At 40.5% G+C, this 13,956-nt stretch overlaps 1 protein-coding gene across 1 annotated transcript in view; it reads right to left on the bottom strand.

The window, feature by feature from the left end:
• Positions 1 to 675: 675 nt before the first annotated feature.
• Positions 676 to 13,956, bottom strand: part of LOC123841239 (adhesion G protein-coupled receptor E2-like) — a 40,760-nt gene continuing 27,479 nt past the window's right edge. The window contains exons 14-19 of the mRNA XM_064598515.1: positions 8,323 to 8,389; positions 7,965 to 8,056; positions 6,501 to 6,669; positions 6,306 to 6,416; positions 1,765 to 1,818; positions 676 to 1,280 (exon numbers count right to left, since the gene is read on the bottom strand). Coding sequence (XP_064454585.1) covers positions 1,789 to 1,818; positions 6,306 to 6,416; positions 6,501 to 6,669; positions 7,965 to 8,056; positions 8,323 to 8,389 — 469 coding nt within the window. The 3' untranslated portion in view covers positions 676 to 1,280; positions 1,765 to 1,788. The remainder of the gene's footprint in view (positions 1,281 to 1,764; positions 1,819 to 6,305; positions 6,417 to 6,500; positions 6,670 to 7,964; positions 8,057 to 8,322; positions 8,390 to 13,956) is intronic.

Raw genomic sequence — 13,956 nt, forward strand, 5'->3', positions numbered from 1 at the left:
CCCTTGAGAGCCTGAATAAAATAAAAAAGTGGAGGAAGATTGAATTAACACAGCCTGATGCTTTGACAGGAACATCCATCTTCTACAATCAACATACCTAGTTCTCAGGCTTTCAGACCTAGAATGGAATTCACACCATCAGCTTTTGGGATCCCAGACCTTCAACCTACACCACCATTTTTCTGGGTCTCCAGCTAGCAGACAGCAGATTGTGGGACTTAGCTCCATAATCATGTGAGTCCATACCTCATTATAAATCACTTCATAAAAGTGTGTGTGTGTGTGTGTGTGTGTGTGTATGTCCTTTTGGTTCTATTTCTCTGGACAACCCTGACTAATACACTGGTCCACAAGGACTAAAACAGACATATCATGATCTGAGTTTTCAAACTATCTGTATCATCATATGATGAGACAAGATGGTGTCTGTGAAATGGATTGTACTTCAATTGTCCAGCAATAGAAATGTACTTTATAGAAATCTTTCAGCCTCTGAGTCAACTCTAGGTGCAAAAATCACTTTATTGCCCCCTTAAATCTCCATGAAGGCAAAACCTGTGTCTCTCTTGGTCTCTGCCTTAGACCTAATGAGAAATCAATATATTTGAATGAATGAATAATTAACAGCACAGAAAACAGAACCAAGAAATTTCAAAATCCATACTATGGTGCGAACTTTTCCATTCTTTTTTTTTTTTAAGATTTTATTTATTCATTTGAGACACAGAGATACAGAGAGAGAGAGAGAAAGCATGAGCAGGGAGAGAGGCAGAGGGAGAGGGAGAAGCAGGCTTCTCACTGAGCCAGGAGCCCAATGTGGGGCTCGATCCCAGGACCCTGGGATCATGACCTGAGCCGAAGGCAGACGTTTAACCATCTGAGCCACCCAGGCGCCCCCGAACTTTTCCATTCTTATGGATGCTTTTGGTAGTAAAATCCGATGAGGTGGGTTTTCCAACTCATAGATGTTCAGCATGTGGAAGAGTCTTTGTAGGAAGGAGAGGTTTCAGAAAAGCATGTAACCCAAAGTGACCAAGAAATTGGGCCACATCGGGCCCTTTATATGTGGAAAGTTTTCTGGGCACACTGAAAGACACAGAAAAATTCCAGATTATGCAGGTCTTGATGTCAAACATAGTTGACTTCTTTCACATGGTTGACGTGGTGAATTTCTTGAAACACACACAACAGTCTTCTTTATCCTCTCATTTGCTCAGAGAATAACCGTTCCAATTTTCCATGGGATAAGTGGATATAACTCAAGATATTTTTTAATTAACCTAGAAAAAATAATATTTAGAAATGTTATAAAAGACTACAGAAAGATAATTCTAAAGATTCCTTTGGGGCATCTGGGTGACTCAGTCAGTTACAGGTCTGACCCCTGGTTTGAGCTCAGGTTATGATGAGGGTTGTGACATCGAGCCCCATGTTGGGCTCCATGCTAAGCACAGAGTCTGCTTGAGATTCTCTCTCCCTCCCTCTCTGCCCCTCCCACTCATTGTCTCTCTCCCCCTAAATTAATAAATAAGTATTTTTTAAATTTTCCTATGAAAAACAAAATAAGAAATTTAATTAATCCTTCAATCACAAAATTTCCTTGCCAGGAAAATAGGTCAGAGGAAGAGCAAAAGCCCATACACTATTATATTTGGTGAGACCCTGGTCATCCCAGAAGTCCCATCTCCCTACAAATCTTAACCCCCAAGTTACAGAAGATAAGACCAATGAAATGTGCTACAGGGAAAAAAAAAAAAAACAAACCTGTCTCTCTCAAGATGTATGTCCTCATCCCTCTGCTTCAAGGTTTGTGAAATGCTGGTTTACATGAAAAGAAATAAAAGAGGGAGGGTGGGAAATTAACACAAGGTTGGAAATGTTATGTGTTGTCAATCACCTAAGATATAAAGGAAAAAACAAGTGAATTCTCCTTTTTCTCCCTTATCCTTTGCATTACCTATACGAGTTATTTGTTCCTGGGGCTATAGAAAGCTTAGTGTGATTTCTGGTGTTTGAGTTAGGCAACTTCACATGCTTATCTCTACACAAGAAGGTTATAAAAATGGTGCTTTGTGAAATTACTCAGAACTGAATGCAAGAGCAAATATTGTGGTTTTCTTGAACAAGGCTTCAGGAAGCCACAGAAGAGATGCCAAGATGAGGGGGAGACATTCCTATATCTTTAAACATGAGAGGCACCGAATTTTAAGAGACAGGAGAAAATACAACTACATTAAGGAATGGATTTGCTTGGTCCTTTGCTCACAGACAGTAGAAACAGCTGATCAGATGACTTAACATTTTACACTACTATTTGATGCTATTTTTCTCACAGAAAGTATGTTTCTTCACTGTGCAGATCATCTCAGGGGAGGGGGGCTGATATTTACTCAAACACTATAACACCAGGCAGATTTTCATGGTCCTACAATAGGCAAACCAAAACTATGTACAGTAGACAGAGTAATGATTCTCCCAAAGATGCCCACATTCTCCTCTCTGAATCCTGTGAATATGTCACTCCACACGGGGGAAAAAATGGACTTTTGAGCTAAAATTAAGTTATGTAGCTTAGATGGGAAGTGAGGCAGTGTAATGACTAAGGTCTTTTTAAAAGAAAGAGGGAGGAAGGAGAGTCGAAGACAGGAAAAGAGATACAACTGACAAAAGCAGGGGAGAGTGAGTGAGAGTGAGAGAGTTTTGAAGATACTGCAGCGCAGGCTTTGAAAGGTGAATGGAGCAGGGGGACACTATTTAAGGAAAGCAGGCAGACTCTAGGTGATGGAAAAGGTGAGAAATTAGAAACTCTCCTAGAGTCTCCAGAAGAAACTCAGCTCTGCTCACCCCTTGATTTTACTCCCATAAGACCCATTGGAAACCTCGAACTTCTAGACCTGTAAGATATATGTTTGTGAATTTTTAAAAGATTTACTTACTTTCTTATTATGTTCAGTTAGCCAGCATATAGTACATCATTAGTTTTTGATGTAGTGTTCGGTGATTCACTAGTTGCATATAACTCTGGGAAAGAGTATGGAGGGTCCTCAAGATGTTAAAAATACAGCTACCCTAAGACCCAGCAATTGTACTACTAGGTATATACCCCAAAGATACAGATGTAGTGAAAAGAAGGGGCACATGCACCCCAAAGTTCATAGCAGCAAAGATTTACTTATTTAATTGAGCAAGAGAGAAAGAGAGAACGAGAGAGTGCAGGGGGGTGGGGAGAGGGAGAGGAGAGAGAATCTCAAGCAGACTTGACACTGAGCCTGGAGCCCACTGTGGGGCTGGATCTCAGGACCCTGAGATCATGACTTGAGCAGAAATCAAGAGTCAGACACTTAACGAACTGAGCCACCCAGGCATCCCTAATATTTGTGTTGTTCTTAGCAATAAGTCTGTGAAAACTTGTAACAACAGCAAAAGGAAACAAATACAATTGAAGTATATATGTGGAAATGAGTGAAGGAAGCTCAGATCCTATTCAGGGACTCCTAGGGAAAAGCTCCAAGGGATGACGATATGGCCTTGCTGAGGCTGAGCTAACTAAAGAACACGGAGGTTAAGTACTGTCAGCATTCCCTAAACAGAAAGGTATGAACTATTTATTACATTCTTCCTGAATAATGCAAGCCCCAAGTGGGACAGGGCTGTGATACAGCCAGAATGAACATCTCCGATATGTGGGACCCTTCCCTTGTGTGGTGGCATCAGCTGTACCGAGGGATGCTGCATTAGCTCCTGCTTGGTTACATTCACCATCCTTGGCTGAATCAACATCTACAATGTGTGTGAGAGATGTTCAGTCCCCTCCCACCAATGTATGAGCCACCTGAAAGCCTACACACGGAAGCAAATAATTAGTTCAGAATGAGCAAATTTAAGAAAACTGTCTAGTGTAGGGAAAAGAGGAAGGAGGCAATGGAAGATTTAAGATGTTTAGCAATTTGACCCAGTTCACATAGCAAGCACGTGAGAGAGCTGGTATTTCATTACAGACCTGCTTCAGTCTGGGAACTACGAGCTACATGATGCTCATGGATCATAAGGAAATATTTGGGTCTTACTCAGTAGACATGATGGTCAATAATGAAACAAAGGGGCAGAGAATTATCTCGATATTCCCAAGAGAAAGTGATATCATAAACTCATCAATTCTTTACTCTACTGTTTTAATACCCTCCTGGTCAGGCAATTCATTCATTCATTTATTCATTCACTTGTTTGCTCCCTGGATAATTATCGAGCACTTGGAAAGTTGGAAAGAGACTGGTGAGCAAGACAGTTCTTGCACCTTCTGCAAATGCAGTTTATTCATTTAATTTAATCAGTCATGCAGCAATTATGTATTGAGCATTTCTATGTGCCTGGCCCTGTGTGAAATGCTGGGGATACATTAGAGGGAAAAACCAACATAGCACTGTCAGGGCTGAAATCCAGATAGAAGACAGACATTAATGGAACAGTGAAAACCAAGAGTAAATGACTCCGACAACTGCTCTGCAGGAAAGGCACAGGGGCTATCAGAGTGAAAAACAGGAGAATCTGGCCTAATCAAGGCAGGAAGAGAAGGCTTCTTGGAGGAATGGACACATGAACTGAGATCTGAAGGCTCACCTAGTTTTGAATCAAGGAAAACAAAAGAGTGTTTCAAGGAGAGCGAGTAGAGGGAGGATGTGCAAAGTCTTTGTTCCAAAGAGACACAGTGAATTTAAAAAATTGAAAGAAATCTGGTGTGGCCAAAATAATGGTGAGTTTATGGCAGATGAAGCTGGAGAGGAAAGCAGGAGACAACCCAAGCAAATACTCATTGATTTATGGATTTGGGGTTTGATCCTACATGTAGTGAGTTTAACAAAGGAGTGCATTATTTTATTTGTGTTTTGAAAAGGTCCCTCTGAATTATGTGTAAAATATGCAAGAGAAGCTGACAAGAGTAGAAAGGGGTGGTAAATTAGGATACAGCAGTTGCTCAGCCAAGCAAAGATGGCAGCCTGCTAAGGAGGAGTGATGAAGATTGAGCCAGCAGGACATACTGGGGACATACTGAGAAGATAAAAACAACAAGGATTGCATAACGGATAGCTTGTGGTGGGAAATAAAATCATTGTTGAGAGTAACTTTTATGATCCAAATTTGTGCCACAGGATGATGGAGTATCATCCAGAGAGAGAAAGATGTCATGAGAAAGGATTAAATTGGGGTAAAGACTGCAAATCTTCTACTGGAAGCCTGAGCTAAAGGTGTCTTCAAGACATAAGAAATAAGAAGCTGAAAATACTCGTCTAGATTTCAGAGATCAGAGCAAGAAAAATGTACATGGCCGTCATTTGTGTCTAGTGGTAACTAGAGAATAGATGCTTTGTCTAGGAGGAAAGATTTAACCAGGACTGAAGTTATTCTGGAACTGATCCATTAGATTAAGCAATGAAGGAAACAAAGAGAGAAAAGCTAGAGAGAATGGAAGAAAAAAATAGAAGCGTGTCTGAGTAGAATCTACACAGAATAAGGATGGAGTGTTTCACGAGAAAGGATGAATAGTTAGAAGTTGCTGAGAAAACTTTTAGGGACAGGTAGATCTAAGAGATGATTGTTTGGGTGGCATGATGGGGGAACCATATTTTCAAGAGTTGGGGGAGAAGGGAGTAAGTTTAAGGCAAGGAAATGGAGACAGAGAAGTCAACTCTTGGCTGGTAGCTAAAACGGAGGCAAGTAGTACATGTTTTTAAGATAGAGGAGAACCCCAAACATGTTTCCATGACTATGGGAGGAATATTGTTGAGATGGTGCCTTAGGGAAGTGGAAAGAGAGGAGTATGTGTGAACAATAATTAATTTTTTTTAAAGATTTTATTTATTTATTTGACAGAGAGAGACACAGTGAGAGAGGGAACACAAGCAGCGGGAGTGGAAGAGGGAGAAGCAGGCTTCCTGCGGAGCAGGGAGCCTGATGTGGGGCTCGATCCCAGGATCCTGAGATCTTGACCTGAGCCGAAGGCAGATGCTTAACGACTGAGCCACCCAGGCGCCCCTGAATAATAATTTAAAGATAACTGATAAGGTATGAAGGATGGGATCCAAAGAGCAGGTGGAAGCATCGTCTTCATAGGGGAGGCCAAAAGTTAACAATTAATTAACAGCTAAATTATTAACATTAAACTAACAGGTAAAGAGTCAAAAAGCAAACCAAGTGTGAGTCACCCTAGGGCATCATCTACTGCACACTAAAGTTGGTCAGTGTGATAAGCATATGGTACTCAAGCAGATCACTTAGTGAAGTGCTCTGGGAGTAATGCGTGATCTTACCGTGCTGGGTTTGGAGGCATCAGACATGGCCTTGCTGGACAGTGTGTATTTCTCAGACTCAGCTCTTGTTTTCCTGATCCCTTTGAACCATTTCCCATATTGCTCCCGGACCTGCAGAGGCAAATACGCTCTGGATCAGCTCACTGAGAGGAGTGAGGATAGGAAGACTGCTGGGTGGGAGCTGGGCAGTGGTACCTGCTGGCTGAGGAGGCAGTACACCAAGAAGATGAAGAAGCCCTGCAGGCTGTTGATGATGGTGAAGAGGTAAGCCATGACATGGGCAGCTGGACCCACCTGCAGGATGCCCAGGCACCAGGTGCAGCCCAAAATGAAGAGTTGAGCTGTGGCCTTAAATGTCAGCATCCTGGGTTGGACGAGAAAGGTGGCTCATGATGCACCCGGGGCAACACAATGACAAACATTCTCCTCTCTACCCTATGGATTCTCCTTTCTTCCCCTTTTGGTGATAAGTTCTCAGACTGACTTCTGATCAGCTTTGATCTTTATTGTCAATGATTCCTTACAGAAAAAATGCCATGAGGGACCAGGGTGGTGTTTTGATTTGGATTGAGGAGGATAGGGATACTTCATAATGTACGTTTCAAAAATTTTATGACGCTCCATGGAGATCTTGAATTTTATTCATTCAACACTACTGAGAAGGCATTTGGCATCCGGCTCTGTGCTGGGACCTGGGATTTAAAAAATAACAATGGCAAGATTTCTATTTTCTTTCTTTCTTTCTTTCTTTCTTTCTTTCTTTCTTTCTTTCTTTCTTTCTTTCTTTCTTTCTTTCTTTTTGAGAAACTGTCTTTATTTTTTTTATGTTATTATGTTATGTTAGTCACCATACAGTACATGATTAGTTTATTTTTTATTTAAATTCAATTAGCCAAGGGAGATTTCTATTTTCATTTGGAATGGATAATAATAGGAACATGGAAGAGAAAGCAAAAATTTTCACAAAGGTTGCTGGAACAAAGGACTGCCCAAGCCTCCCAGAAGATTTGACGTTGACTACCATTTTCTCCACAGAGAGGAATGGAAGAGGGGTCAGAAGGAGCCTGAACTAGGGTAGGGTGTGGAAATGTAGGTTGGGTTGTGAGGGCAATCACAGGTTTTTCTAAGTGCTTCTTGGGAACATAAATATTCTCTGTACATTTGTCATAAGATTGCTGGCAAAAGTCCAAAGAACGTTTATTAACCAATGCCAATTCTTCCTGTTGCCGACAGAGTTACAAAATGGGGTTAGAAATAGATAGAACAGGGGTGCTTCAGTGGCTCAGTCAGTTAAACATCTGAATCTTGATTTCAGCTCAGGTCATGATCTCAGGGTCATGGGATAGAGCCCCATGTTGGGCTCCACACTGAGCATAGAGCCTGCTTAAGAATCTCTCTCTCCCCCCCCAGCCCTCTCCTCCCTCCCCCATACTCTCACTGTCTTTCTGGGGAAAAAATGAATAGACAGAACATCTTGGCCAGGGTGTCATCAGCACACCACTGAATCTGAGCCAGCTGCCATAAAAGGATAGCTGCATCTCTCTGCTCTAGGTCCCCTTAGCAGACCCCAAGAAGAAGCATCAGGGGCTGCTGAGGCACGTGGCTTTGTCCTTAGGACCACACATGTCTGTGCAGTTGTCACCCTCTTCTCCATCTCACCTTGTGTTCTGGAGGGTGGATACATCACTGCTGAGGGAAGACAGTTTGCTTTTCAAAATCCAGAGGGTCATCAGAACGAAAGCTAAATTGACCTTCAAGAAACCACAAAAGGTTTATTGAATGAAATTTCAATCTGTGATCTGTATCCTAGCCTGTCCAACATCAACTCCACATTTAAGTCATTTTCATATCAAGTAACAGTGTTAGAGTTTGTAGTTTGAGGAGCAGTCTTAGAAGACCAAACAATGACATGACAATCCAGGGACATTCTTGCCCCTGTCACACACACCCCCTTAAAATCCTGCTCTTCTCATGACCCCCAGCTAAGCATTAGGGATGCTGTGATATCATCACTCACAGAGAAGATGGTGCAGACTGGCCCAAGGAAGCTCCATATAAATCCCTTTCCTGGATTGAGCCAGCAGCTGAGCAAGAGAGTAAAAAATGCATTAGTCCTTGGAAATATAGAACTATTATATAAATTCATTCATTCATTCATTCATTCATTCAACAACAAATATTGAGTGACTCTTTTGTGGCAGGCTCTGTCATTAGCTCCGAAGGTACAGTGGTAAAGAAAGTAAACATGGTCTTAAAACCCACAAATCTCACATGGAGTGGAGACACACAATTAGACATACTGTAACAATACAACAAAAGTGTGAGGTTGTGAGAATGTATCATTGGATGTCCTGCTTAGTTTGGAGTCTGAGGGATTAGAATGGTTAAGGAAGATTCCCTAAGGAAATTATATTTTTAGCTGACATATTGACATTGGATGATGTTATGGAGATAAACAGTGTTGAAATAAAGAAGTCCACAAATGTGTTAACAGATTTTGACGAGTCCTGTGAGCCTAACATGCTTTGAGGGGCCTTTCTTGTGCTCTTCCATTGAATTTGTTTCCATCGGCTGCCAAACCCATCAACTTAGATTTAAATGTTTTCGTGGCTTTATTGAGATATATTTTGCAGACCATAAAATCCACCCATTTAAACTACACAGTTCAGTGATCTTTACTTTTTTTATTATGTTATGTTAGTCACCATACAGTACATCATTAGTTTTTGATGTAGTGTTCCATGATTCATTGTTTGCGTATAACACCCAATGCTCCATTCAATACGTGCAGCAGCATGTTGTGCTTAGGAGTGCACGTCCTGGGAACTGACTTACTGAATGGAGGAGTAAGGACCTTGGTGAACTTGCTCTCCTTCTAAAACAACAAAATACACACAGAACAGTGAAAACCAACTATTTCAAAACTCTGGCAATTACCCAAAACCACAGAACAAATTGAAAATAGTCTATCCAAGAGAAACTACTGAACCTCCGTAAGACTGGGGAGAAAGGAGTCTGGGATGGTTTAACTTGGACCTTAGTGGTGCGGCAGCCAAAAGTGGAGAGCACTGAAGACAATGGAGAGATCTATTTTTGGAGCTCCATTAAAAGCATCATCATCATCCCCAGAACACAACCAATACTTTTTTTCTAACTCTGTAGTTCCTAACTCCTTTATTCTCTAAATTTGGTGGCTAGTTGATTTGATTGAGAACTCATGGGGAAGAAGGGAGCCTACTCTAGGGCACTACCAATATGAGAGCAAACTACTTTCACATCACCAGCTGTCTAGGTCTATGATGTCAGGTGCTATCAACAAGAACTCGTCCAGCAATTTAAAAGGAAATACTGGAGAACCAAAGGACCATAAGAAATTTTGAAAACCTCTGAAATATTCCTCTAAATCTAAGGATGCACGAGGATATGCCTCACTCAAAAAAGGCATAGGGATGCACCCCAATGTTTATAGTAGCAATGTCCACAAACCCAAACTATGGAAAGAGCCCAGATGTCCATTGACAGATGAATGGATAAAGAAGATGTGGCATATACATGCAATGGAATATTACTCAGCCATCAAAACAAATGAAATCTTGCCATTTACAACGACATGGATGGAAATAGAGGTTATTATGTTAAGTGCATTAAGTCAGTCAGAGAAAGACAAATCTCAGATGATTTCACTCACATGTGGAATTTAAGAAGAACATTGGGGAAGGGAAGGAAAAATAAAATAACACAAAATCAGAAGGGGAGACAAACCATAAGAGACTCTTAACTGAGGGCTGCTGGAAGGGAGGTGGGTGGGGGGATGGGGTAAGTGGGTGATGGTCATTAAGCACGGCATTTGATGTAATGACACTGGGTGTTACATACAATTGTTGAATCACTAAATTTTACCTCTGAAACTAACAAAACACTATATATTCATTTAATTGGATAAAAAATGTTTTTGAAAAGGCGTAGGGAAAAAAGAAAGCACTAGTCTCTCATCTCTGACTGACCTTGAGGCTTTGTGCAATCAGAAAGTGAAAGCTAAGACTGTTATGTGTACAACCCTAAGTTTGAAGGTGTGCCTTCTCACACACATACCTTTGTAAAAGAATGCAAAGCATACAGGCAAAGCATTAAGGAAGTCTTCTGAAGAAACATTGGGTCGCCATTAAATTATCCTGACCCAGATGTGACCAACACCATAGTAACCCAGGACTAAAAATAAAACTAAGAACTTTAATTAAGTTAGCAGAGAATTCAGAGGTCACACACTGCAAGGAATGACCACTCTACAGAATTAGTCCAGGAAAGTCCCTAAACAAACAAACAAAAAAACCCACCAACATACCAGAAACAACGTATCTGGGAGGGAGGAGGAATCTGATAACAGAGGTGTTACAATATATTATCTAATATATTGACTTTTAACCAAAAATTTATGATCTATCCAAAGAAACAAGAAAATGTGCAACAGACACAGAGGAAAAAATCAGTCAAAAGAAAATGTCTCCTAAGAGGCACAGATTTCAAACTTTGTAGATAAAGTCTTTAAATCAGTTATTATAAATATTTTAAAAACACCAAACCAGGTCTAAAAAACTAAAGGAAGGGGAACCTGGGTGACTCGGTCAGTTAAGCACCTGACTCTAGATTTGAGCTCAGGTCATGATCTTGGGGTCATGGGATGGAGCCCCGAGGCAGGCTCCTCACTGAGCCTCCTTGGGATTCTCTCTTTCCCTCTGCCCCTCCCCTGCTCACACTTGTGGCTTGCGCTCTCTCTCTCTCTTTCTAAAAGAAAAAAAAAAATAAAGAAAATACAGAAAAACTAAAAACTAAAGGACAATATGACAAAAATGTCTCACCAAATAAAGAAATTGGATAAAACAATAGATACTACGTATGGACCCAAATAGGAATTCTAGAGTTGAGAAGTATAACTGAAATGAAAAATTCACCAGAACGGCTCAACAACAGATTGGAGTTGGTAAAAGTAAAAAATTAATAAATTTGAATATAGGTCAATAGAAATTATGGCATCTGAGGAATGGAAAGAAAGTAGAATGAAGAAAAATGAAAGGAACCCCAGAGACTTGTGGCACAGGACCAAGTGCACCAACATACATATACTGGAATCCCAGAAGAAGACAAAGCTAAACGGCAGAAAAATGCTTGAAGAATGAAGCTAAAAACTTCCCAAATTTAAATAAAAATATTAATTTACACATCCAAGAAGCTAAATGAACTACAAGTGGAACAAACTCAAAGAGATCCACACCAAAACACATCATAGACCTACTGACAAAGACCAAGACAACATCTTTAAAGTGGCAAGAGAAAATTGATTTTTCACATACAAGAGATTCTCAATAAGGGGCTCCTGGGTGGCTCAGTGGGTTAAGCATCCTACTCATGATTTTGGCTCAGGTCATGATCTCAGGGTCATGAGATGGAGCCCCGCATCTGTCGTCACACAATGAAATAAAGTTCTCAGACACCGATCTGAGTGGCCACGCAGGCAGGGAGACCAGCGGCAGCTGAATCCTGCACATAGCTTTTCTTTTGTTTTGCGCCAGAAAAGCAAGGACAGATGCCTCAAATTATGGGCAAGAGTACAGAGGGATGGCAAATGTCTTGAAGCCGTAAAGCAGGCTTGCATTCTCCCCTACGCATAGGCATGCAGAGAGTCAGTCATGGGATAAGGGAGGAGCGGGATGTTTGGGCTAGCAATCACCAGGTGCAGAAAGTGGGGGCTGAGGGTTACATTCTTTTATAGCTCCTAACTTATGCTCTGCCCCTGGAGATTGCGGGATCCTGCTCCTACTGGGCCATTGTGTTCAATAGCTCGAGAACAGGAACACTGCTCACGTTTCAGCTGCTTCCACAGTCACTCCTTAGGGTTTACAATATATTTCTAAGAATAACTCCACAGCATCAGGCTCTGTGCTGGGCATAGAGCCTGCATAAGATTTTCTCACTCCTTCTGCCCCACCATCCTCTCTCTCCTTCTCCTTCTCTCAAAAAAAAAAAAAAAAAAAAAAAAAAAAAAAAAAACTTCAAGAAAATAAACACTAATCATGGAGATCAGAAAGCAGTGGAATAACTTCTACAAAGTGTCAAAAAAAATGATGGTCAACCAAGACTTCCACATCTAGCTAAATTCTCCTTGAAAAATGAAGAAATTAAGGCATTTTAAGAAAAACAAAAATAAGATAATTCTTGCTTGCTGAATTATCCTACAAGAAATACTAAATGAGTCCTTTGGGCTGATAGTGATGGACATTAGACAGTCACTTGAATCCAAACAAATGGAGAGAACAAGTCAAAGTAACTATGTAGGTATTATGAAAGACACTGTAAGTATATTTTTGTTTGTAACTCTTGTCCTCTTCTGTTTTAAAAGATTACTGCACAGAGCAATACTTATAAAACTGTGTCTGTGGGCTTGTAAGATACAAACATAATTTTGGGAGGAGGAAGGGAATGTAGGAATATTAAGTTGCACATGGCTTTAGATATGACATCCTAAGCATGAGCAACAAAAGAAAAAAAAACTGGACTTCATCAAAATTAAAACCTTTTCTGCTTTAAAGGACATTATCGAGAAAGTGAAAAGACACAGCTTGGTAGAAAATATTTACAAATCACATATTGAGGAGGCACCACCAAGTCCAGAATCTATTATCAAAACCTCAACAATAAAAAGACAAATAACCCAATTTAAAAACGGGCAAAAGATCTGAAAAGGCATTTCTCCAAAGAAGATAGGCAGAGGCTCAATAAGCAGAGGAAATGCCACTCAGCATCACTAGTTAGGAGGGAATTGAAGCCTAAACCACAATGAGATATCTCTTCAAACTCCTGCAAAGGGCTAACATTCAAAATGTAGAAAATTAAGAGTTGATGATGTGGAGAAATTAGAACCGTCATGTGCAGATTGCTTGTGTGAATCTAAAATGGTGCAGACACTTGGGAAAATACATGGCAGTTTGTCCAAATGCTAAACGTAGATGTGTGACATGATCCAGCAATGCCACAAATGGATATATGCCCAAAACCCATGAAAATACACGTTCACATAAAAACTTACACATGTATGTTTATGAAAGCATCATTCATAATGGCAAAAACTAGAAACAATCTAAGAGCTTATCAAATGATAGAGACACAAGATGCAGTATCTGTATAATGGAATATTATTTGCAAAATAATACCACCATCAGGAGTAATTAACAACATGGAATGAAGTCACGAAGTCACCATACTTGCAACGACCATGTGGGTGAGCCCTGAAAGCATCCTACAAAGGGAAGAATGCAGTCACAAGAGACCACATGTATGACTTCATTTACATCAAATATCCAGAACAGGAAGATCTATAGAGACAGAGGGTAGATTAGTGGTGGCTGGGGGCAGGGGTAGAGGAGGGTAGCAGGAATGAGGAGGGAATGTTGTGCACAAGAGGAAAGTGTTCTAGAACACCATTGTGGTGGTGACTGCATGACTCTGTGATTATTCTAAAAAACATTCATCTGTACACTTTTAAAGGGTCAATTTTACGGTATGTGAAATATATTTCAATAAAAAAATAAAACACAAAACTGGGTATTAGATGTGAAGATAACAGAGTATGAGCTCTGCAGCTTGACTCCCTGGATTG

The sequence above is a fragment of the Mirounga angustirostris genome, unplaced genomic scaffold (genome assembly GCF_029215605.1).
Source record: "Mirounga angustirostris isolate CCGP_5_RB_7025 unplaced genomic scaffold, mMirAng1.0.hap1 SCAF_1, whole genome shotgun sequence".
NCBI lineage: Eukaryota > Metazoa > Chordata > Mammalia > Carnivora > Phocidae > Mirounga > Mirounga angustirostris.